Source organism: Pollicipes pollicipes, unplaced genomic scaffold (genome assembly GCF_011947565.3).
Source record: "Pollicipes pollicipes isolate AB1234 unplaced genomic scaffold, Ppol_2.1 Scaffold_3087;HRSCAF=3621_pilon_pilon_pilon, whole genome shotgun sequence".
NCBI classification, from domain to species: domain Eukaryota; kingdom Metazoa; phylum Arthropoda; class Thecostraca; order Pollicipedomorpha; family Pollicipedidae; genus Pollicipes; species Pollicipes pollicipes.
This window is the reverse complement of record NW_023596225.1, coordinates 27,962,731-27,988,725: the sequence shown is the minus strand read 5'-3', so window position 1 is coordinate 27,988,725 and position 25,995 is coordinate 27,962,731. Positions and strand designations below refer to the sequence as shown.

Genomic DNA, 25,995 nt, shown 5'->3' with positions numbered 1-25,995 from the left:
CCGCCAACGATCACCGCCCACACGTGATCCACCGGTTACCCGCTACGGAGGAATGTTCGGAGCGCCGCCGCATCGCTCGTCTTCCCGGCCGCCGGGCTGGACACTCTTCGTCCAGGCCTTGGCCGGCTGCGGGGCGCACGCCGAGCAGCGCCGGACCGTCGGCCGGCGCCCCACGGAGGGCAGCCCTCCTCGGCAAGGGGCGCCGGTCGGATGCGTCACGATCGCGAGCGAGGTGAGGCGGCACACATGGCGGCCACAGCGGGGACCGGACACGCTCGCCGGCTCACAGGCCCGCGGCTACATCGGTCAGATGAAGACGGGACAACCGGGTCACCGTACGCGTGCCTCACCGGTTTCGATAGCGACTTGTACGCGTACCTCACGTCTACCATGTGTTTAACGGAGAGTGATGCGATACCAGGCTATAAGGCATCCTGTACAGCACACGCAGCAGCTGGCGCTCGTGCCCGCTCTCGATGTGTGGACCCGTCCGCATGCCCTGTTTGTCACGGCCAGAGGTCGCCAGAGGTGAGACCTACGACAAAGGTCCGGCCGACGCGGACAGACGGGATGCGACACAGACCCTACGCCGGGCCGGGCCGGCGCCGCGCGCTGCGGACGACACTGGACGCCGCCTATCATGACCAGCGACACAGACCGGGCGCGCCGGCCCGGCCGGTGGAGCGTGCCGTCCAGGAGCGTCCGGGAGGAGGCGGGTCTCGCCCCCCCCCCCCCCCCCACCTCCCCCGGAACGGCTGGCAGCATCGGTGGAGCACGCACCTTGTTCGAACTGCGGCGGCCCTCGCGTCAGTGCACGTGCGTGCCACGTGCCGAGATAACAACACTATTCGCTGAAGGCAACATTGCACGATGTCCTGGACGCTGTCGGGCCGGCGGCGCGGGGTCGCTGGCCGGCCATAATTGGACGGAGCGCTACCGACTATTCGCCCGCCCGCACGACCAATAAATACCGTCCACTGAATCAACTAACGATGGCCGGGCATCACGCGACTGGCGACCCCACCAGCATAATCACCAGTATAATCAACATAAACATAATCATTTGAACCCCGTCAAATGGACGCCGTATCTGACTTTCTCAGGCACTATCGGGGATATTTAGGTATGTACAGGTGACGTAATCACACGCGTGCCCACCGCCATCTGGCGATGCGCTCAGTTCTGTGGCTACAACCAATCACAGGCGTTCTCCAGCCTCTCCCGACGCCAAGCTCAGCGTCCCGCGACTTCCGGCGTCAGGCCCGCCGGCCAATCAGAAGCGTCGCTCGCCGCCCGCTACCGCTGACTGGCTGCGGCCAGTCACGTGGTCGCCGGCGGGGTGATGCCGAACACGGGTCCGATGCGCAGGAAGAATTTGCGCAGCACGGCGCGCAGCTCGGGCTTCAGGTCGAAGCACATGACCTCGCAGAGCAGTGGGTAGTAGTTGGAGGCGTGCGCCCGGAACTGCGGCAAGCAGACAAGGCCGTGTCAGGGGCGAGAGCTCGCACGAGCATCTCACGCAAACATCACCGGCATCGCCATGACGACAAAGGCAGAGAAACTGAACGGCCGACAGATAGCGGGCGCTACTTAATATTTCACAGATTAATAGGTTCGTTTGAAAGCATGACATACACTGTTGAGCGCTCCAGCGACGACAGCGCAACAACTGCCCTCTCGAAGACAGCCGTGTGCATGCCAGCGCACCCTCGCGGCCGAGCGAGAGCGTATCGGCGCTCTCAGCAGGAGACACCCGCCGCCCACGAGCAGTAGCGACCCCCGAAATCCCTCACAGCAGCGCGCCGCCGCGCCCAGCCCGCCGCCACTCACCCGCTCATCGTCCATCTTCTGGACGCGCGTGAGGAAGAGCAGCAGCAGCGCCACCCAGGCGTCGCGGTGCGCCTCCGACTGCAGCGACAGGTAGTACTCGAGCGCCTCGCGGCACGTGGCGATCAGCCGCTGCTCCACCTGCGGCCAGCCGGGCCGCCGCTGCTCGTCGGCGTACAGCCGGAACAGGATGCGCAGCGCGCACGCCAGGCTCTGCGTCTCCTGCTTCAGCAGGTTCGGCTTGGCGTTGCCCTTGAAGCCTGCCGGAGGACGGCCGGTCAGAGACGGCCGCGCGGTGATCGACGTCCGATTCGGTGTGAATGGTGGTGAGCGCGCGCGTCTCGAGGCTGTTCGGCTCATAGCAGCCATGCGGAAGGGCATCGGCGACAAAGGCCAGTTTGCCGGGTGACAGCAACGCAGGCAACAATCAGACGGAAGTATTTCGTCGCTTACCTGAACCGGCTGCTGCAAAATTAAATGGTACGTTACATAATGCCAGCTAGCAGATCCTAGCCTCTCGGCTATTTTACGACACCTACAAGTCAGCCTGAAGGCAGCCTCAAGCAGCCCCACACAACCATAAACTGGCCCGGCCAGACCGGACTATCGCCAGCCCGCCGGACCCGGTGTGCAGCCCGAGGATGCCCATTGAGACCCTGATAGACCCTTGAGACCCTTGGGCTGTCATCTCATGATAATCAATTGGTATTGTGAAACGCATCGGCCGTTGAACCCATTTTACACTAATTTTGCACTGTCTCATACTTTCCTTACCCGGATCCATATCTAAAGACAACCCGAACGAAGACCACAAGCCTAAAACCACACTTAACCCGGCGCAAGACCAGCCTGGACCATTCCGCCGCGGACCCCGAACCAGCTCAAATCGGTCCCAGCGAGCCAGAGTCACCTGTCACCTCTCACACCGCCACCTGTCACCCCAACACTGTTACCCGCCACCCCTCACACCGCCACCTGCCACCCTTCAAACCGCCACTCACCTGCCCGCCAGAGCAGATTGCGCTGATCGTGGTCTGCGTTGAACCTCTTGGCGAAGCGGTGGCTCTGCATGAGACAGTCAATCAGCTGGAACAGTTGTCCGGCGCTAAGGTAGGGGTACATGCCCTGGTCCTCGCGCTGCTGGGCGTCGTCCGAGAGACGCTGGCGCAGCGCCTCGGCCTGCGCCAGCGCCAGGTTCTCGGCGTCCTCCTTGCGCGAGGTGGTGGGGAAGAAGACGATGTTGTCGATGGTCTGGATCAGCTCCAGCTGGACCACGCAGCGGATCAGCAGGCTGGCGAATAGATCGTGGTCCTGGTGCACCTGGCCGGCCCACCGTCTCGGTCAGAAGGGGCAGGGGGGGGGGGGGCGTCGCAAGCTATTTGAAGAACATTTGAACAGGCAACTGAAGCTATGACTGGGTGTATTAGTAAATCTGTGATATCGCTAACTGACATCCAAGGAATACGTGAAAAGACCCGACTTCACGGCATTCAACAGTTGAACGTCTGCAGCTTTAGCTTCACTCTCTAAGCCGCAGCGACAAAGCCATCGCGACGCACCGCCTGACGAACCCTACACATAGCGGGTGCTCAGTTACCAGCCAGCCGCACCCAACTCAATACCACGCCACGACGGGCGACGCACCTTCATCTTCATGATCTTCCTGTTCTTGTCGTCGTTGCTGTAGGAGCCGATGCTGTTGATGCTGTGCATGCTGTCGGCCCGGCTCATGATCTCAGCCGGGGGCTCCAGCGGGCTCTGGCAGACAGCGGGCCGGCGGCGTCAACACACACGCGCGCGCGCCACATCACGCCAGCAACCAACCGCTCGTAACGGCGCCCACTTACACCGCGCCACGGCGCTCGGCTTGGACAAGCTACGGCGCCAGCCTTCCGCACGTATTGACGCCAACTACAGCAGCGCCAATACGCCCCAGCACCAGCCTTTAACATGCTCTGGCGTTGGTCACGCAAGCCTTACGGCACAGCGTGGCGCCCCTGACCTTGGGCTCGGCGGCCGCGTCCCCGGGCTTGCCCGGCCGCCAGGTGAGCAGCTGGTGCGGGATGGTCGAGTTGAAGATGTCCAGCATGCAGGCGCACGTCTGGTCCCAGGTCTCCGGCCGGAACTTGACGCCGTTCGAGATCACCAGGTTCTCCAGGCAGTTGGTGCCGGAGCGGGCCAGCTGCTCGTTGTCTGTGACGGCGGCCGCAGGTCAGTGAGGCCTGCCTTGCGGAGGACGGCGGGATCGCCGCCAGCTCGCGCGCGGACCACACACAACACACGGCGGCCGGGGCGCACCAACGGCCCCGTCTCTGAACAGCGCTGGGGCGGGACCGTCAGTGATGTGTGGTACGCGCTCAGCCTCCGAGCAGCGCTGGGGCATGACCGTCAGTGATGTGTTGTACGCTCGCAGCCTCTGAACAGCGCTGGGCCGGGACCGTCGGTCATGTGTGGTACGCTCGCAGCCTCCGAACAGCGCTGGGCCGGGACCGTCGGTCATGTGTGGTACGCTCTCAGCCTCCGAACAGCGCTGGGCCAGGACCGTCGGTCATGTGTGGTACGCTCGCAGCCTCTGAACAGCGCTGGGGTGGGAGCGTCAGTGATGTGTTGTACGCTCTCAGCCTCTGAACAGCGCTGGGGCGGGAGCATCAGTGATGTGTGGTACACTCGCAGTCTCTGAACAGCGCTGGGGCGGAGGCGTCAGTGATGTGTGGTACACTCGCAGTCTCTGAACAGCGCTGGGGCGGGAGCGTCAGTGATGTGTTGTACGCTCTCAGCCTCTGAACAGCGCTGGGGCGGGAGCGTCAGTGATGTGTGGTACACTCGCAGTCTCTGAACAGCGCTGGGGCGGGAGCGTCAGTGATGTGTGGTACACTCGCAGTCTCTGAATAGCGCTGGGGCGGGAGCGTCAGCGATGTGTGGTACGCTCGCAGTCTCTGAACAGCGCTGGGGCGGGAGCGTCAGTGATGTGTTGTACACTCTCAGCCTCTGAACAGCGCTGGGGCGGGAGCATCAGTGATGTGTGGTACACTCGCAGTCTCTGAACAGCGCTGGGGCGGGAGCGTCAGTGATGTGTGGTATACTCGCAGCCTCGGAGCAGCGCTGGGCGGGACCGTCAGTGGCATGTGGTACACGCTCAGCCTCTGAGCAGCGCTGGGGCGGGAGCGTCAGTGATGTGTCGTACACTCTCAGCCTCTGAACAGCGCTGGGGCGGCACCGTCAGTGATGTGTGTTACGCTCACACGTGGCGATCTTCGACTATGAACATACCCATCACCCACGCATATCACTATTCTGTGGAGTTCGTAGGATTTGGTTCGACTGAAACCGTGAAAGCCTGCCATTTTTCGGTCAGCATGACCTCCTGAAAAGAAACACAACACCACACTGCAAAACCTCGAGCAACCCTCAGATTCCTGGAGCCTTTTTGTGTCATTGAGTCAGTGGGGCTTTACGACGCACTCAGCTGCTGAGGCTATATGGCGTCGCCTGCCTCTCACCCTGGCAGGAAGGGCGGGCACCGCGGGGAATCGAACCCCGTACCTCTGGGGCCTTTTTGGACATGACTTTCTCCGTCATAACTGGGTGGCCGACACAACGGCGCTGCAGTCCTGGCCGGCTGCTGGCTTGTGCCGCGGCCAAGCCATGCACCGCTCTGCCCCAGCCCCGGCGGCGCGTCGCTCTGTGCCAGTGTGCTCACCTTGCCGGACACACCAGTGCAGCTGGGAGTACAGCGGCTCCAGCAGGATGGGCTGCAGCGTGTCGTGGTACTGGGTGAACACGTCGATGATGGCGTACAACGCGTGGTTGCACGTGGTCGTCATCCACTCGGCCTTCTGCAACGGCGCCGCCCACACAGACGCGTGTTAGCGCCAGCTCCGAGGGCGACCCCAGTCAGCGCCCACGGCCGGCGGCTGCATGGAACGGGGCGGGGCCATGCCATTCCCTTTTACGCGAGGCAGCGGTCGGGTACTGACCGCAGATGGGTCACACAACTTATATGCATAATGCTTGTACATGTTACCAAGAAGCTCCTTAGTGCATACCGTTAGTTAAAAAATGATGACAACAGGATAAACAGGACATTAATATCGCTACATATTAGCAATCTGAAAAATTATGTTAGACAGACCAACCAGCCCAAGCAGCGAGGAAAACTGCAAACAGGGACGTCACTAAAAAGGATATGTTTAAACAAAACAAAAATGACAATGACAGGAGAAAAAGCAAGCATACTTAGCAAGAAACCAACAAAACAAGTTGCAACAAGAACCGACTGGCGGCGCCGAAACGAAAAATCGGAGAGAAGTCAGGCCGGGGCAAGAGGGAGTGCGGCAGAGATTATTGAAGCTGTGGAGCATGGACAGCAGGATGACAATAATGAACTGAGAGGGAAGATGAGAAACGATGGAGGTTACGAGACGGAACGGGGTGGAGTGAGCTGCAGTGAAGTGAAGTGAAGTGAATTGAAGAAAGTGGTGTGGAATGGAATCGAGGGGAGTGAAACGGAATTGCTCAGATTGGGGAGCGGGGAGCGAGAACCAGATGCTAGTGCACCACGAGCCGTAGGCCCCAAACAAAACAAGCGACGAGTACTAACATCCAGCTGGTTGTCGGGATGCACGAAAATCTGTTAAACAGAAGAGAACGGAATCAGACAGAGCGGCTGAGCCATCGGGGCCAGTACCAAGGCCCAGCTTGACCAGCCCGCTGACGCTCAAAGAAACAGGTGTGCCCTGTCCAAGGCGGCCCAAACTTGATCTGTTGTGAACTGGAACGCAGAGAGACGGCCCGATCCCGACCGCTTTTGAAGAATCTGTACCACAATATTATCTCAACGAAGCCGATAATTGTTGCGACATGGTGAGCTTTGTACAACGAGAGCGTACATTTTCTTCGCGCCTTGTTATCGGACCGCATTCTGCAGCCATGCGTTCAGAATGCGGTTGGAGTTAAGAGTATGAGTGCGATTGGTTACTGTCACTGCCTGAGCCGCCCTGGACGATGGGGAGCGCGAACAGAATAGCAGGTCCGGAGAGCCGAACGACAACGGGGCCGAACGCGGCGCGTAATAGAACAAACTCACCCATGGCCCCGAAAACCAGTGCCCACTCACGAACCCATGTGCGAGAAAAAGCTAAACAAAACAATTACGGTCTCAGTAGGGCAAGACATGGAAATTCGCTGCGATCAGTAATTCGTCCGAATATTCGCTTCTGAATCCACGAATGGACAATTTACCACGCCCCGCCTCTTTACTTTACACGTTAGCGGCTTTTGATGATGACAGCAATACAACATACCCTACTTTGAAACGCATACACAAGTTTACAAGTTAAATACTGGTTCCTCAAGTGCAAGACGAATACAAACGGACTCAAAAGGGCTGTAAAGCAATCACGCGCAACGAAAGTCACAACTTAAAGCAGACACCACCATCCATCCATTATCTAGCAGCCAAACGAAATTGCTAAAGTAGCACCTAGCACGAGGTAGCACGAAAGCAGCAGCAGCCAGTTCTCCACAAACACAACGGAAAGGCGCAGCCGGCCACACCAAAATCTGGGAACCAAGCCCTCTACCTCTGACTGTTGCTCAGGCAGCTTCATGTTATCGAAGATGCGGAAGAGGATCTGGAAGAGGTCCTTCCACCAGTGCTGACGGTACGTCATGCCGTACGTCTTGATGATCTCGAACATGACTGTCAGCGCGCGCGTGCGCACGTCCAGCTTGCACCTGATGACAGCAGGAAGTGACGCTCACCGGACCACATAACGCAGACGGCTGGCGTTACCGCTGGTAATGACAGCGTATCACACGGCTTAAGGCCGTGATAACGCTGCTCAACTCCATCCCAGATCCAGCGGCCTGAAGACCGACGCCACAGCCAGCTGTACCACCAATATTACTTTGTACCAGGGGTGAGAAACGGGACACAGTGAGCCATTCAGAAGATGAGGTGGGAGTCGAGGTACGGTCGGACGACCAGGGTACGAGTAATGCTTACGACAGAACACGAGCGCTATGAACAAATTCACACGCGCCAACTGTTTCCGGAAGGCGGACCCGCGCGCGACGCTCACCTGTTCACGATGCAGGAAAGCTCGAACATGATCGGGAACCAGGCGCGCACCCACACGCGGTCCTCCTCGGGGATGGTCTTGTCCTCGATGTTGTGGTCGCGGAAGAGGTGCGGCGAGTCGGCCACGTAGCGGGCGCAGCTGCGGATCAGCCGGATCGCCTCCATGCTGGTGTCCGGGAACTGTGCGTTGCACGCGAACTCCGACAGACACTTGATCGAGTCTTGGAAGCTGTCGATCACGATCGCCAGGTGGTTTTCGAAGACGGTGGCTGCCGGCGGACGGACCGCGGTGAGGCGCCGTCGCCAGAAACTCGGTGACGGAGGGTACAGACGGGGTCCACTGAGACTCGACTGATTCATAAACGGCTCCTGTGGCTGCAGAAAGGCGAATGGACTGCCTGCCTCTTTCGGCAAGACCCTCACGCTCCCTGCCCCTTCTGCTGTTCGAACCAACAAACCTATCTACCGATCGTGCAGACGGTTGCAACGTTACCGCGGATCGGCGACGGTGTAGCGATTAGTGCGCCCGGCCATGGACATGTGGATCTCGGACCCCAGGTCCCTGCCACACCGTCACCGCATCCCACACGACACCTTAAACAGGCATCCCGTCTCGCACTGGCCCGGGCAGCCGGTGAGACGCCAGAGCTGTCAAGCCAAAATCATTGTGATAGCCATACCCACCCCATTGACCCACTCACAGATGATGGAGCCGGTGGTCTGGAAGGAGAGCTCCACCACGTTCTCGTCGTGACCAGAGGCGGCCAGGTGGAACACGCTGAAGATGTTGTTCCAGCCGGAGCGGATGTTGCGCGCCTGCGAGTTGACCATCTGAGCCACGCAGCGCACCACCATGTCCTGGATGGTGGGTGACCTGCCGGCGGCCACCGGACGTCATCCACGCGTGTTCACCGCCCAGCGCCAACAAAGCGATAGCTTGAGATCTGGGGCCTGTCGATCGCCGAGGTCGCCTTCCCCTCACACTGGCAATGTGGTAACAACATGGCTGTCAAGTATTCTGCGGCTGGCTGACCCAAAGCCCAGCGGCGGAGAGGGTTTGGGGCATGCCGACTGACGACGCCGTGTTGTAACGAAGCCCAAAGGCATTGAGGCCAGTGTATGACTTCCGAGAGGCCTCAGTCGCCACCTGGAACCATTCGACCAACCCTGGCGCCTCGGGGTGACATGGACACGTCCTGAAGCGGACCCAGACACCTGAGGCGCCACGCCCTCCCGACACAGACTCAGGCTGCTCATAACATGGGCGAAGACGACGGCACGAACCTGTTGGACTTCATGATGTACTCAAACGGCCGTAAGAAGTCCTTCTGGAACCGAAAGTTGGCCAGTTCCCCCTTCTCGATGAACTTCATGGACAGCTGCCGCAAGGAGTCCACGGCGAAGAACGATATCTCTTCCATGGGATTGCATCCCACCTAAAAACACCAGCAGGCGGCGTTTAACATCGCATTCATTGACGCTTGATCAAGCCAGATTTCGTGGCTACTGTGGCATCTCCATATGACAGAAACACACTCCTCGGCCACATTGTGCGATACCGATGCCGCGGGCACGGGACTTCCACTTCCATTGTGTTCAGCTCAGGGCTATCCTGCAACCGTATCTGATATGCTGTCTGAGGCTAGGATGCCCTGACGCACTTAACAGCTACGCCATGATCGCCACAGATTATCAGCAAAAGCCTAGTCAACCCAAATATATGCTTCGTGATGAAGGGCGTGATGTTCTAACCCATTACAGCATCACGTGGACCGCCTAGCTCCTTACGCGGTTGAAGTGTTCTCCGAGTTTCTTCCAGATCCTGGACCACTGCAGACGGATCCTGCCCATGTTGTAGTAGGAGATCTCTACCAGCTTGGTGAGGGAGAACATGCGCGGCTGGGCCTGGGCCAGCTCGTCTCGTGACACCTGCGCGGGCCGTGTGCGGTCAGCAGGAGCGCACACACGATGCAGACACGGCACCGGTGTGTGGTCAACAGAGCCGCAGACACGGCACTGGTGTGTGGTCAGCAGGGGCGCAGACACGGCACCGGTGTGTGGTCAGCAGGGGGTGCAGACACGGCACCGTTGTGTGGTCAGCAGGGGCGGAGACACAGCACTGGTGTGTGGTCAGCAGGAGCGCAGACACAGCACCGGTGTGTGGTCAGCGGGGGCGCAGACACGGCACCGATGTGTGGTCAGCGGGGGCGCAGACACAGCACTGATGTGTGGTCAGCAGGGGCGCAGACACAGCACTGATGTGTGGTCAGCAGGGGCGCAGACACGGCACTGATGTGTGGTCAGCAGGGGCGCAGACACAGCACCGGTGTGTGGTCAGGAGGGGCGCAGACACGGCACCGGTGTGTGGTCAGCAGGGGTGCACACGGCACCGATGTGCGGTCACACGGGGTGCAGACATGGCACTGGTGTGTGGCCAGCGGGGGCGCAGACACGGCGCCGGTGTGCGCAGGTCCCGGTAACCCACGGCTACTCACCGATGGCACGGCTGGCTCTAACGGACCACGCCCAAAATACTCGAGTTTCAGTCCAAGCTAGACAAGTTGACAGCTAAAAACCATGGGGACATGTTACTAGTCATGGTGTCTGCGCCGGACCATGGTCGATGGGAGCCGCTCAACACCTATCGCCAAATCGCCAACTGTCCAGGCGTCAAACTCAAATTTGCGCCTCTCTTCGGCACGCTATTTCGAAGACGAAGGTAACCGGCACACACATAACCAATATTGAGACCGGAGCCGAGGACGTACATGACAGAGGGCGTCCACAAAGTCGACTACAGCGTCGCCGTCCAGCCGTATGGAGCCGGTGAAGATACGGTCGACGGCCACCACCACGCTCTGGGAGTTGGTCTCGCCCATCGACTCCACCACGCTCGCCATGCGTCGCTCGGCTGTACCGGTGACTGTCGGTGCAGTGGAGCGTTACGGGTACGGTCTGGACACGCCCAGCGTCACTGCACGTGAACACGAGAGGCCTGACTGACCGGAGACGGAGACAGGTGCGGCTGAGGGCCGATGGAAGGCCAAGGGCGAGTGGGAACCCTCGAGTTAATGACTACAGAAATGCGAGGGAGAGCATAGGATCAGCGCACATGTGGGACGAAATAAGCCGGCATAGGCTGTCACGCAGCACGAACACGGCCACGTGGCAAACCCTCACATCTCTACCATCGCCATCCACCCGGCACCTCGCCGCGGCGGCTCATCTGGCACCGCCAGCTGACCACCGTCCGGGCCGGCCACTCACAGTCGATGCTCTCCAGGAAGTGGAAGCGGTGTCCGTCGGGTGCCCGGCCCCGCGCCTGCTGGTGCTGGTGCTGGTGCTGCGGCCGCACGCCCGTGCCGATCAGCTGCGCCAGCTCCAGCTGCGAGATACAGCGCAGGATGTCCAGCCACGAGCTGCCCAGGTAGTTGCCGTCCGTCTGCGCCACCGAGATCAGCGTCTTGATCGTGTCGATGTTCTTGGCCTTCATCTCGGTGATGGCCGCGTTGGCGGTGAGCAGGGTGAAGCGAGCCAGCGCCTGCACGTACGCGTCCCGCTCCAGCTGGCGGCACGGCAGCAGACAGGACAGGTGAAGACGGATACGTGGCGGGATAGATGCAGCACGCTAGAAGGCGTGGTGTATTCACTCACGCAACAGCCTCAGACGACGTATGTGGCAGTAGCGCACTGCGAGCATTAATGTGGATCTAATAAGTGTGTGTGGAAGGAGGGAAAATGCTCTTCCCGCGAGGTACTCATTCACTTGTCACCAGCATTATTACCTTTCACTTTCCAGGTATTTAAGGCCTCAGGGCGGCGTGGCACTCACACAGTTGAAGCGTAACTCACTCGATCCTACAACTGTCTGCAGCCCGCCTTACTTTGTCTTAGTTCATGTCGTCAGTGTCCCAAAAATGGCATCGGATAGAACAAGCGATACGTTCAGCACTTCCAACATCCCTTACACAGCCTCGGCCCAGAGTGTTCTCTTGACGTGTGAAAACGTGACTGGTGGGACGACCACCTCCATTGCATTACGCTCGTTCAACTATTCCACAAATATCTTCCACATCGAGAACATATGACACTTCTTAACAACCACATATTTTCCACCCTAGATAATCCTTCTGTCTCGACCAGACCTCACACGTCCATCTCATTCAAATCCTCACAATCGTCATGAACGGCCCGCCACTGCGACACACACCAGCCGCCGTGCCCGCCACCGCGCCGTCGGGTGCAGAGGCCGCGTCACGACCACCACTCCGCACCTTCATCTGGAAGATGCAGGCGATGCGGATGGCACAGCGGATGCCGTCCAGGCAGAGCTCGTCCACCAGCGGGTCGTCGCAGTCCTGCAGCCCCGTGCTGAACGCCGCCAGGAACGGCGCCCACGCCAGCTTGAACATGGGCCGCACGTGCTCCACGTGCGTGGCGCACGTGAACTCCGCCTGCACGTGGCTGGCCGCCTCCATGAGCGACTTGGCGGCGTGCGACATCTGCTCCATCTCCAGGTTGAAGAGGAGGCGCCGCTGCTTCTCACTCTGGGCGACTGCGGCGGCGGGACGGATACGAGGTTGAGTACTCCATCACTGGGTCACAGCGTCCCAGCGTCTTTCACTGGGCTAGCGACACGATGATTTGGACGCTTCTACTGCGTGGTTGTACACTGCGTGCCAAACAGCGTCCATAATAACTGAAGTTAGTAAGAGACGATGGCTAGCAAAATACAGCCGTGAGGGAAGAGAGGAGTGAACCCACAACACGCTGAACTGGTGTGATGGGCGCCAGGAACAACACAACCTTGAACCAAACTCGGCAACTCTGCTCTGAGAAGAGGGACTGATAATCAAGTTGAATAAACTTACAGTTTATGCCACAACGCAATGTCTACAAACGTACCACAGACCTCAACCGAGCGGTGTGTGGCAGCCGTGTCACGAAGAGTCCCGTGAGGGGGGGGGGGGGCGGCAGCCCACCGCGGCGAGCGCGTTACCTTGTTTTCCGGGCTTGGCACTAGCGGTGACCTTCATCTTGATCTCGTTACCGGCGATCTCGTCGTAGATCTGTGACAGGTAGTCCTCCGGCAGGTCCTTGCTGTCGTTGATGCCGCGGTTCATCTTGATGTACTGGTCTTTGGTCATCTTGTGCTGGTTGACACAGCGTGCGCGGTCACCATGGTGACATCAGGACAACTGACCGAGCGGCAAATGCCCGTCATAGTCCTCCGAAACATGGTGAACATTCTTGTAAGCACACCAGGAAGTTTCAGTTCTTGAACGTACATGACGCACCAACGCAAATTATTCGGACGGACCGGTTCAGCTAAACTACTAACCAGTCACGAAAGAATCAAGCTCACCTGATTCGGCCAGAATGGCTAGTTGTGAAAAAAACCAAATCGGTTGTCTGCCCACAGACCAGCTCCCTTAACAGACATCACCAACGGACCTGCTCCTTCAACAGAGGTAACCCACAGACCTGTTCCTCTTTCAAAGACCACCCACAGACCTGCTCCTTCAACAGAGGCAACCCACAGATCTGTTCCTCTTTCAGAGATCATCCACACACCTGCTCCTCTAACAGAGGCATTTTATGAGTTCATCACATACTCTGCGACGGCTCACCTTGACCTGAGCGCTGTGCAGGTCCGTGGTCAGCATGATGATGGAGTAGGCCAGCACGTAGGCCGTGTCCGCACTGGCGAAGATGTTCTGACTGCAAACAGGCGCCACCGGCCGCTGGTTAGATTCCGACCTATTGCCGCTGGTCAGGATCCGACCTATTGCCGCTGGTCAGGGTCAGACCTATTGCCGCTGGTCAGGGTCAGACCTATTGCCGCTGGTCAGGATCCGACCTATTGTCGCTGGTCGGGGTCAGACCTACTGTCGATGGTCGAGGTCAAGCCTACTGCCGGTGGTCAGTGTCCGACCTATTGCCGCTGGTCAGGATCCGACCTATTGCCGCTGGTCACGGTCCGACCTAATGCCGCTGGTCAGGATCCGACCTGTTGCCGGTGGTCAGGGTCCGACCTATCGCCAGCGGTCAGGGTCCGACCCCAAACCGGCTGACGTGTCACGTCACGTCATAAGTACCAGCCGCACGGCCACACCGCGCGCCAGATTGCCAGGCAATACAGCGGTAAGTCGGCACACGTATCGACCGCCCCGTTAAACACGTCAATGTCGCGACACTAGTCGCCACCAGGGCCGGGGAAGCACCAAGCACATGTCAACAGGTGGACAGATAACAAATACACTTGAAACACTCTCCCTGAAGTGCCGCCGCCGCCGACGGAACTGACGGTCGCCTGACTGTTTATTTTTGTGAAAATCCGAAACAGAACGACCTGTAGAAGCCACCAGTCAGATGCCTTTTGGGTCACGGGCCGAGCCAGACGATAGCAGGCGCGATTGTTATTCCCATGCAGCAGATGCCTTAACACGATCGAGAAAAGTCGTCGCCTTTGGTTGCCTCTACGCATGGGACTTATCGAAGCATTCCAATATCCCACTTCAATGGGTTTGGCAGGCAATGACATTTAGCGTGCACACACTAGACATTCCAATATCCCACTTCAATGGGTTTGGCAGGTAATGACATTGAGCGTCCACGCAATAAATATCTAGATATCATATCCCCGCTTGGCCTGCGGCCTCGCCCACAACAAACACCAGCCGTGAGCAGGCGAACAACAAACAACACGGAGCTCAAAGATACCCAACCGACAGGAGGCGAGGCCGGCCACTCACTTCGGGTTGCACTCGCAGTATCTGCTGGCGAACTTCTCCATGAGCCGATCGATCTTCTGCGCCTCGCCCGGCAGCCGGAACCCGTCCAGGAAGAGGCGCAGCGCCGCCACAAAGTCGCGGTCGTTGAAGTCCAGCCGGTCCACGTATGCGTACATCACCTGCAGGGAGAGCGGAGGCGCCCGGGTGCGTCACACAGAGGTACCCAGCTCGCCAGACATGTGTGTGTACACAGACAGACAGAGACAGACATCCGTTAGTAATTTAACATATTAGGCTGTGCTTCGCCGATACGAACCCATACACAAGAAACAACTTCCAGCCATTGAGTATACGCTCAGGTACAACTTTGAAGCGGAAATAAGACAATCTGCACGCGTCAGCCTTCCACCAGAAACATATTAGATTCATCAAATACATGCCACGGTATCGCAACTTTGAAGATGAGCCTGCCAAAAGCTTAACAAACCTCATCAACGGAAGCCAGCCAGACTAAAATGGCGCCGCATCGCCAAAGAGAATTCTCAGACGAGGACTCAAATCAGAGACTCCCGGACCCAAAACCACGAAATTAGCTACGATGTTAATGGCGCATACTCCTTCAAAATATACATCTCCGTCGGTGAATTCACAACCTTTGCATGCCAGGCATCGTGTTACATATGTTCCACCCAAAGATTCACCCCAATGCGACTGGAGCCATGTTTCATCTCCCTGCCAACGCTGGGTTGTCCGTAATTCGCTACGACTAACCGCAGTTTGCGCGGTCTGCCTGTCAGACTATGCAGTTTTGAAACTGATCGTCCTCTGGTGAAGCACACATGCCTGCTAATTATTCAACATGGATGTTGGTGATCTAATGGCATTATATATCTCAGGGTGCATCCAAAATTATGAAAAGAATAGCACCAATGCCACGCTAAGCCTTTTCACATGATTACCGTTTCCACTCAGCATTCTCCTCCCCGTCCCACTCACCTCCCGGTTATGCTGGTCTGGGTCGCCCAGGTAGTCGCCCAGCACGGCCCGGTCCAGCCGGTGGTCGTCGTGGAAGAAGGCGGCCACAGAGTCGGGCGTCGCCTCCAGCAGACCTTGCTCCTGTAGGAACGCCAGGCCGCGCTTCGGCTTCCGGTTGAACCTGCCGGCCGGGCGGGGGGGGGGGGAGGGTCAGAGGACGGGCGGCCGGGCGGGAGGAGGGTCGGAGGACGGACGGCCGGGCAGGCCGGGCGCGCCGAAACAGCCGCAGTGACGGCACACGCCGGTACCGAGCACGCCACAGCGAACCATCGCTGACCTCTCGCGCGCTCGAACAGCGCCGGTTAAAGGTCACATTGCGGACGAGGCCGTTGAGATGAAGCCCCGACTAGAACAGCTCGGTCCACGGCGTACGAGATCGAACTCTCAAGGTTAACTAGAAAGCTACGGTTATATTCATCCGAGGCGGCATCTGCTAAAAACGTTTACAAGCAGACGCTAGCCAGCGACGTTTACGCCCACGCCCCTGGCTGATTCAAAGCAAGACGGTGCATGAGCTAATCACTGAATGGATGAGTCAACAGGTCACAAGAGTCACTCCAGTGAAACAGCGGAGGAACGCTCACATGTCGATGCCCTGTTCCCAGATCTCCTTCTTGTGCTTGAGCGACTCGTACTGCTGCGGCGTGCTGGAGGGCAGACTGCTCTGGCTGCCGTAGGTGGTCAGCGAGGTCGACGCCGGCTCGTCCGGCGCCTCCCGGTCCGTGTCTGGAGCACGCGAGCGCCGTCACAACACCGCGCGCCGCCGGCTGACCGCGCGCAGTGAAGACGCCACGCCGCTAGAATGCCTCTCGGTGACAAGATGAGAGCATCACACGGTGAAGAAACGGACCACGGGAAGCGTCTGGCCATGCGTCCCCAGACGTCATCGACTCGCGGCGACAGCACCGCAGGAGGGCCTGTCGTCGACCACCCCGCAGACACAACTCTCTATACCGGCGACGGAACGGCAAGAATGACAACTTCAGTGACCGTAGACGTCAAGCAAGCAGCATACCACACTATTCATTCGGCTTTAACCCAGGCGCAGGAAATGGCTGGTGGCGCCCACTCCTGACGTACACCGCTGTCGACGACTGCGGTCCGCTCGACCGGAGCACGACCCGCCCGCCGGAGGCGGCCCCCGGCTCCGGCCCGGGCCGACACCCACCCAGGTTGGTCTGCGAGTGCGGATTGACGTAGAGCTCGCGGCTCCACTCGACCATGCACTTGAGCAGGCCCACCAGACACTCGAGCGCCTTGAGCCGGATACTGCGCTCCTGCGTCAGCGTTACGCCCAGCTGCTCTTGCCCGATCTGAGGGGGGGGGGAGGGGGGCGAGGTCACAACGGCGGGTGAGAGCCGACTGCATCACATGACGCCAGTGGGGCACGATACATGGCAGTGGAGTTTGCCTCATATTACGAGCGAAGTTCATTGGACACTACAGAAGCACCTTTCTACACCAACCAACAGCAACGTGATCCGTATCGGATTCGAATTACATCGATTCCTATTTTTTGGCATTTCTACTGACGGCGAAAAAGCCGTCATCCTTGCCACACATATTCTTTGTGCGAAGAGCGCTGCCACTCAGGCGAAACGTATCCCTGCAGTCATGGGTGATAACGCAGGTTCTAGCGGCATGAGATGCTGTAGGCCCTACTCGTCTTCTGTAAGCCCTACTCGTCTGCTGACGGGCATCGTGTAGACACAAGCTCCGCCGCAAACAGCTGACACTACGGAGGACGGCGCCACACCGCGTCGTAAATGCCCCCCCCCCCCCCCCAGGCGAGCTTGCAGCGTTGTTTCCCCGCGCGCGCTGCCCGCCCTCACCTGGCGGCCCTGCGCCATCTTGCTCAGGTCCGTGACCAGCCGCTCGAAGATGTTGGCGGCGGCGAAGTCACAGTCGTAGTTGACGTAGATGTCGACCACGCTCTGAGCGTCGGCGCAGATGCGCGTCAGCACCTGGATCACCATCCACTTGTGCTCGAACGACGAGCTGGGCGTCTCCAGCAGGTTCAGGAAGATGCCTTTGAAGAATACCTGCCAAGGACAAGCGGCCGACTTGCCAATATTTGGATTTATGGACGACCAGGTGGTAATCTTTGTTCAATTATGCATCGATCCACGCAACAACTGGCCATTGGCATCACCGCTCCAAACGGTCTGTGTATGGGTGGGTACTTTGGAAATTGGCTCGCATTAGCCTGTGTGATGGATAAGTACTTTGTAAATTGGCTCGCATTAGCCTGTGTAATAGGTAAGTACTTTGGAAATTGGCTTACATTAGCCTGTGTAATGGACAAGTACTTTAGAAATTGGCTCGCATTAGCCTATGTAATGGGCAAGTACCTTGGAAATTGGCTCGCATTAGTCCGTGTAATGGGTAAGTACTTTGGAAATCGGCTCGCATTAGTCTTTCTTGTGGGTGGAGACTTTGGAAACTGGCTTGCATTACTGCGTTTACATTAATGTATTTGTCCACAGCAAAACTTTGTGTATAGCAACGGAGTTTAGTCGAGAGCTCCCACGACATAGGTTTCAATTGCACTGTTTCCAATGCATGCCATACCCCATACCAGCTACTGAGCCCCACCATGATGCAATCTCCCTCAATCCAACTGTCCTCCTGACGTTACCACCGCAAGCGCCTCCGTGACACGACCCGTTCTCCATGAGCACCGGTCTCACCTCGATCTGCTTCTTCAGGTGCTGCTTGAAGTTAGCCAGCAGTGCCAGGAAGATGGCCAGGCTCAGCTGGAACACCTCGGGCACGGAAGAGGCACCGTTCTTGGACAACGCCACGCACAGGTACTGCTTGATGGCCGTGATGAACATGTCGTTGGTGGTGAAGACGGGGCCGGGGCTCTGCAGGATCGACAGCAGCAGCTCCAGCGACAGCACCTTGGAGCGCAGCTCATGTGACCTGTGGAGGTACAGCGTGGCACGCGTTAGACGGAGGCAGGTCCGGTGGACGGCAGCTGGGTGGAGACGTACCTTCTGGTACGGACTAGGTGCTGTTCTGGGGCGCAACAAATCGTAAGCAGCTCTTCAGCAAAGTTGAAGCAAAAACAACAGCAGCCACGACATGTTAGACTGAACAGCGAAACGGTACAGTGAAAGGGGCAGCTGAATAGCTGAGCGACATGACATTCACACGACTGGGTTTGCCGAGGGTCGACATTTTGCGACAGTTTGCATGATACTTAAGTTGAATTTTGGGACCAAACATGCGTTCTGCGCTTATAGCCATCAGGACCACATGTCCGCCACCCGTAAGCACATGGTGCGTTCCTATTCACGTAAAGCACGTTACTGATGACAGGTGGGGCAAGGGGCAGTCCGAGAAGCATTTGATAGCTCATGATTTTTAAGGAGAACTACGCACATATTAACCATTTAACAAATTTCTTTTAAATGATTGTGAGCCTAACAGTCCCAATATGCACAATGCATGCTGGTGCCCAGTTACATGGACGCAATATGGTCAGAGGTCAAAGTCCTCGCACCGAGCACCGCACCGGCCATCGCCGCCATCCAGCTGCTGACGCAACGACCTCCACCCAGCCTAGCCCCCACTGGGACCAGGGACGGGAGCGGAGGGGGGGGGGGGGGGGGGGGGGCGGCTGACGTCTCACTTGGGGTCGGGCGTGCCGTCCGGCAGCGGCTTCATGGACAGCTTGCAGAGCGAGCGGAACACGAGGAAGGCGTCCTTCTGCAGAATGTGCGAAAACTTGGCCGTCATCATGTCATTCTCGCTGGCGTCTTCGCTGCCCTGCCGAAGGATGGGGAGGAGGCGTGTCATGCGTGCGGCGCACATAGTCGTGGAGAAGAAGACTTGCCACCAGGCGTTCATGACGGTGTCACGGTCAGGATTCCCATTCGTGTGACGGCACGCTTAGAAGCAGAAACAGAAGCGCCCTGACGTTCAAAACCAGGTGCGGTTGAACTTTTCTGCGGAGACCAAGGCTGCGAAGCATTCAGAACGGCCAGTGCGTTAAGACCAGCCATCCCCGCGCTGCGCCTCACAGCCGGCGGCATACATACGCTCAAAAACATCCACTGCTGGCCACAGGGCGTACCAACAGTGTCATCAGTCCTGTTTCAGAGAGAGGCGGTCGAGTATCACAAGCTATCTCCCGCCGCGCACACCTGCGAGTGTCGCCGGTTTAGTTTGGGCGTGTTCGGGCCGCTGGAGCGTTCGGAGCCGTTCTCTCGTGGCTCACTGCTCACAGAGGCCGTCGTCTCAGTGGCTGCCGCCTCTGGCAATAGCAGACGAACACCATTAAACGATTCCGCAGCTGCTGAATCCGCTTCGTCAATGGTCTAATCCAGCCTATATAACACATGGCGTTCAACAAATCTAACGCAGCTTTTGCATATTCACTAAATCACTTCATCTGGTTCGAAATGTACAAGATCCGTGAACTAACAGCAAAGTGAATGTGATCTGTCGCGTCAGCTGCACAGTAGCTTTGTTTTATAGAACAAAACTTTTAAATTTGCCTGTGTTCAACCACCGCCTTGACCTGCGCAGTGCGGGCCCGTACGAACGCCATTTAAGCTGATATAACTAAAGCTCCGCAAGGGCCAGAGCTGAAGCTGGTCATAAGCAGCCGTCATGCTGCTCCGACTCATGCTCAGCACTAGTCACAGCACCGAGCCGACGTGAACATAACGCCCAGCCAGCCTTGATGGGTTCTGTGATGGCCACAGTCCTGACTGGCCCGACCCGAACACCGCGCCGTCGGCGGCCCTCTCCGGGCCTGGCCGACCGGCCGACTGACCCGCGCGGACCACGCTGTCCACCAGCTCGTCCAGCAGAGGCCGGACCACAGCCTCGGCGCTGACGTCGGCCGCCGGCTGGCCGTCTGTCTCCTCGGCCGGTTCGGCCGGCTCGGTCGGCTCCTCGGGCCCGGCCGGCGGGCCGACGGGCGCCTCCGCCGGCGCCGGCGGCGACTCGGCCTGGCCGTCTGGCGCGCCGTCCGCCGCCGCCTGGCCCGCCGCTTGACTCTCCATCCGCATGAACAGCACGTTCACCACCTGTCCGTGGGAGGCACGGGTGAGCCGGATCGCAGCTGCGGGACGTCCGACACCAGGCGCCCAACGGCCGCTGGCGGAACAAACGCGGCCTTCAAGGAGTAGCCACTTCGATGCGAGCCTTCATCCGCGCAGGGCATTCTGACATCGTTGGTGTGTGGGGCAGCGGTGCAGCTGGCACCATTCCATTGACATTTCTAAACGAAGCGTGCTACATACCCGATACAGACAGGCGTGACATGATCTAGTGATTGACGTTTTGTTTTTATAACTAGATGCCATAGGTGACCTTTCCGACCATGTAAAGCGCTACATGTGCCCTGAACTGTGAGGGCCATTACTTGCATGCACAGCCAACCAGAACCAATGAGCTGCGCAGTATCATGTCAATGTGATGACATGCGCTAAAATACCTCCAGCACACAGATCACGGGTCGGGTCACGGGACGGAGACCGCCATATTGGCCGCAGGATTATTGCTCTCCAGACTGTAAAACACAATCTTGTAGCAGCATACCAGATTATGGATGCTGAATTCGAAGCCAGGACCTAGACACCTCCATAAAAACGTGAACAAGACCAATCAGGGAAACCTGAGTCAATAACTATGGAAGCCCCCCCCCCCCCCCAAAAAAAAAGCTGTCAAACCTGCACTGGTCAAGTCCCCGCGTTTCCCACAGACATAAACGTGATCTCACTGACAATCTGTGCCATCCGAACACCGGACGGTCCACAGTACCTGCGTGAGAGTGGCTTTGGCTGTGGTTTGGTAGACGAGGTTCTTGCTGGCCAGGTAGATGTTGTAGCAGGTGCGGACGGCCTGCAGCACGGTGCCCTCGTGGACCTCCACGTGCTGGGAGGTGAGCACCGTCAGGATCGCCTGCAACAGAAGATGGCGTGTCACCAGCCGCACTCAGCCTGCTCCCAGCGTCCGACGGCACTGACAGGCGCACGACATACATGTCCGACATCAGACGAACACACTCACTGACAGCATTTACACGAAATCTTACCATGTGTCTGGCATATTTTACAGACACATACTGTTGTAAGTGCTTTGAATGTCTGTTGCTCCACCAGACTATCGGTAGATGGAACCCCCCTCACCCAGAACATTTGCAGTTGCAACGCCTAAAAGGTTAGTGACAAAATGCTTTAAATGCGATGGAGATAATTATCTATTATTCAATATTCAATTGGCTTTACAGCATCTGTTGCTGCACTTGGCTTTGTGGCGGCTAAAGCCAGTTTGCTGTCAGTAGTTTCTGTTAATCAGTCTTATTCGGCAAAAACCGGCTGACAGCGTATTTCAGCCACCGGCCTACCTTGAGCCGCCCACCCTGCCGAGCAGCGGCCACCGGCCTACCTTGAGCCGCCCACCCTGCCGAGCAGCGGCCACCGGCCTACCTTGAGCCGCCCACCCTGCCGAGCAGCGGCCACCGGCCTACCTTGAGCCGCCCACCCTGCCGAGCTGCAGCCACCGGCCTACCTTGAGCCGCCCACCCTGCCGAGCAGCGGCCATCGGCCTACCTTGAGCCGCCCACCCTGCCGAGCAGCGGCCATCGGCCTACCTTGAGCCGCCCACCCTGCCGAGCTACAGCCACCGGCCTACCTTGAGCCGCCCACCCTGCCGAGCTGCAGCCACCAGCCTACCTTGAGTATCTGCAGCTGGACCTCCTCGTCCGTGTGGGCGCCGGTGAAGCAGCCGCAGATGGTCTGCACGATCCGGTCGATCTGGCGCTGGCCGGCCGTGGTCGCCGTCAGGTCCGGCACGTCCCCCGTCAGGTGGCCGTACGCGATCAGTTTCTGACGGAGACGTGGGCAGCTCAGGCACCCCACACCGCTGAGCGTCTGATGGCCGGCGCCCCGCCGCGGCGGGCGCAGCTGCCCGCCTGCTAGGCGCTTACACGACTAGGAGTGCGACTAGAGGTGATTCAAAACCCCACAGGTAAAATCGTCACCAAATAATACACAGAATTGCATGTGATTATGGCATTTTGATATTACAACACATGCTCACTCACACACGCACACGCACACGCACACGCACACGCACACGCACACGCACACGCACACGCACACGCACACGCACACGCACACGCACACGCACACGCACACGCACACGCACACGCACACGCACACGCACACGCACACGCACACGCACACGCACACGCACACGCACACGCACACGCACACGCACACGCACACGCACACACACACACACACACACACACACACACCACACACACACACACACACACACACACACACACACACACATGCGCGCGCGCACACAAACAAACTGCACTGGCTGCACAACCTGCGTGCGTCTTGCACGTGCTGGCCGGTGCGAGCCGGCAATACACTGTCAGTGCGGCCACGCCATGGGTGTCGCGCCGCAGCCGCCGCCGCTGCCCTCCTCTGCCCTCACCTGAAGGCAGTCGAGTGCTGTCACGATGATCTTGGCCGACTTGGACTGGCACGCGAGCTCGAAGGGCAGCAGGTACTTGTCGGCGCGGAAGCCGGTGCTGTCCTGCTTCGGCAGCGGCAGCACCGAGCTGCCGTCGCCGGCCGGCTCGCCGTTCGCCTGGCACTGCTTTTTGGCCTCGTCTGGAGCGGCCCAGCTCGGTTAGCGTGTGACGACCGCAATATGCAATGGGACCAAGGTGTTTTACGGTGAATCGAGCAAGAGCGAGATCAATATGATATGGATCCAAGGTCCATGGGAATGCGTACAACATTTAAAACAATAGCTGACATTTAGTATGTAAATACACCCACACATAGCAAACTATAGACATTTATCAACAATAAAGCACCATTTATGGCACTGCATGTTGCAATCAGAACAAACTGAAATTCCTTGCACATATCACTTTAACAGAGGCCAACCAGACAGACCTGACACCAACACACCACTTCCCTCTGATGATACATTCCAGCATTTGCCAAACATGAATAGCTTCCTTCCACAAAAAAATTAACGCCCATGCTCATCTATATCTGCACTAAGATTGTCCATCATCCTCAGCCACAATTCATTTTCTGTAAGAATCATGCTGATACATGTCTGCCATTTCATAGCTCAGTTGGTTACAGCACCTGCCTCCTGATTCACCAATGCACAGCAGGGTGGGCTTGAGTTGCATCACCTTATGCACTCTTACTACCTACTGGATGGGGACAACCTACACTGGGTACAGCCACTGCACTAAACCTCAGGTTATGCCCAAGGATAGGATGTACCATGCTGAGTACTGAGGAGCATTCACCTCTCACCACAATATTCTGCTCTTGACCCAGAATTTAACAATTAAATGAGGGAGGGGCCAGGGCCCACATGACAAGCATTGCCCAGTGTTCATGCTGATTCTAGAAATTCATTAAATGAAGCTATTTTGAATAAATGCCTGAAGATTGAAAAATAGAGGGAGTTAGCCTATAAATTCTACCATTTATTTTTTGCTGGTAGCAGCCCTTCATAGACATTGAATGACCATTAACTGAGATGAAATAAGGATGTGCTGCACATATCACACATTATTTTGATTGGTCTGAAAACAAAGCAAATCCACCTTACCTATCACAATGCTTTGAAACAATTTCCCACGTCTAATAACCTTAAGCATCACAATGACAGGAAGGGGATGTACAAGCCAAGAGGTAAAAGCCTTCAGGTTCAGCTTGGAACTGCATAATTAGTGCTTCTTTAATTACTTCCATGTGGGAGCTGGAGTTGAGTCCTGACTGTATCATGGCCTTAAGCAGAAAATAGATGGCCTTTTCATTAGCTGATGCTGCATAAAGGGGGCACAGTGATGTAGGTAGTATTTCCTTAAAATAAACAAAGTGGTAAAAATTGCAGCTACATAACTTTTCACCCATGGATTTTCTGACTATATCTTCCTGGTAGGTCATGTGATATGTTGAGCTTCCAATTGTTTTACTGATCTGGGAGCATCTACTGTCTACTGATTTGATACCAAAAATATGCCACTGGCATTTATATTTGCTGGGATTGACATTATCTGGGAACACTGCCCAGCAGCCTATGGGAGGTGCAGACAGCTGTCATGATAGCCCACCCATCTGTTCTGGTCATGAAAAACTGTGAAGCCATGCAATGGTTAAAAGTAGCTAAAATCATGACTCCTGTGATCTAAAAGGCATGACAAGTATCTCAAAAGCCACAATTGAAGAAGTTATAGAGAACAGAGTAGAAGCAACCTTACCCAAAGCATCTTGGCAGGCTTTTCTGAGCTGAGAGTGATGAGGCTTCTTGGTCTCACGCTCCTGCAGGATTTTCTCCAATGCCTTGATGATGAACATTTCCTTGCTGGTTCCTGTCTTCTGCATTTCCTTAGAGTAAATTTAGGAACTATCATGAATGTAAATGGCAAATCATAACACTTCTTCTTTACTGGTACTTGATACCAATCCCAAATAGAAATATCAGATATTATGTGATTAAATTTTCACTGACTTACTGTCAGCATGCTGCAATGCCAAAACAATGATGAGTGTGGGGAAATAAGAAGTAACAAAGCATGAGCTACACAAATTCAAAAACGAATGGCTATGAAGCAAGTATATCACAACTGCATACACTTTCACAAAGTCTGGGGTCAATGCCACAGCACTCTAACCTGCCACTTTCAACAAGGTGCACAGATGGTGTAGGACACAGTGATCACATTCCCAGAGCACCATTTGATAAGTAATGCTTCAAGCCGAACACAATTTTTCAATTTCTTAGATGAAATTTTGAGAAATTGATGGCACACATACATGCCAAGGAATTGCGATCGACAGAAGCCTAGTAATGAACCTATCTGGGCTGTTACGGGAACGAGAGGTCAGCAAGTGATGTGTTCTCAACTCACACACCTTCACAACTGCTCACGCACTCGCAAACAAAGCGGAACATTTTTTCGTTCACCATCATCAGTGCGCCCATAATAACGAGCTTGAGGCATGCCATGAAACTCGCTCTAATGACATACACCCACCCAACAACACCAAAATGATAACAGCCCACCGCCCCACACACACTCAGCGAGGTACTTGCAGATGCGCTCGCTGTCGATTGCCAAGCTATCATGAACACGTCAATAAGCGTAATATGTGTAACTTTTGAACACGAACCTAATTGTTGTTCGACCAATAAATTAAAAACTGGTTTTTCTTTTTTCCCACTCAATGTATAGGAGACAGGGGTTATCATAGAAGAAATTCATGCCCTTTCCTTACATCGTTGATGTCCCAAACTTACTAAATG

General features: G+C 56.8%; 1 protein-coding gene across 1 annotated transcript; it reads right to left on the bottom strand.

Annotated features, from left to right (window-relative positions):
• Window positions 1-752: 752 nt before the first annotated feature.
• Window positions 753-25,717, bottom strand: LOC119089994 (brefeldin A-inhibited guanine nucleotide-exchange protein 2). The gene is made up of 31 exons (XM_037212793.1): window positions 25,605-25,717; window positions 24,950-25,214; window positions 23,149-23,327; window positions 22,371-22,523; window positions 21,457-21,597; window positions 20,586-20,720; window positions 20,465-20,516; window positions 19,830-19,939; window positions 19,316-19,452; window positions 18,369-18,603; window positions 17,511-17,720; window positions 16,847-16,991; window positions 16,263-16,404; window positions 15,640-15,799; window positions 14,665-14,822; window positions 13,540-13,630; window positions 12,909-13,062; window positions 12,184-12,464; window positions 11,177-11,474; window positions 10,678-10,832; window positions 9,698-9,838; window positions 9,194-9,345; window positions 8,611-8,783; window positions 7,911-8,178; window positions 7,410-7,563; window positions 5,528-5,663; window positions 3,830-4,020; window positions 3,472-3,585; window positions 2,829-3,147; window positions 1,831-2,087; window positions 753-1,464 (listed from the first exon to the last, which is right to left on the bottom strand). Exons 2-31 carry the CDS (start codon window positions 25,071-25,073, stop codon window positions 1,321-1,323), a joined length of 5,109 nt encoding a protein of 1,702 aa, XP_037068688.1. The 5' UTR covers window positions 25,074-25,214; window positions 25,605-25,717; the 3' UTR covers window positions 753-1,320.
• Between the last annotated feature and the right edge of the window lie 278 nt (window positions 25,718-25,995).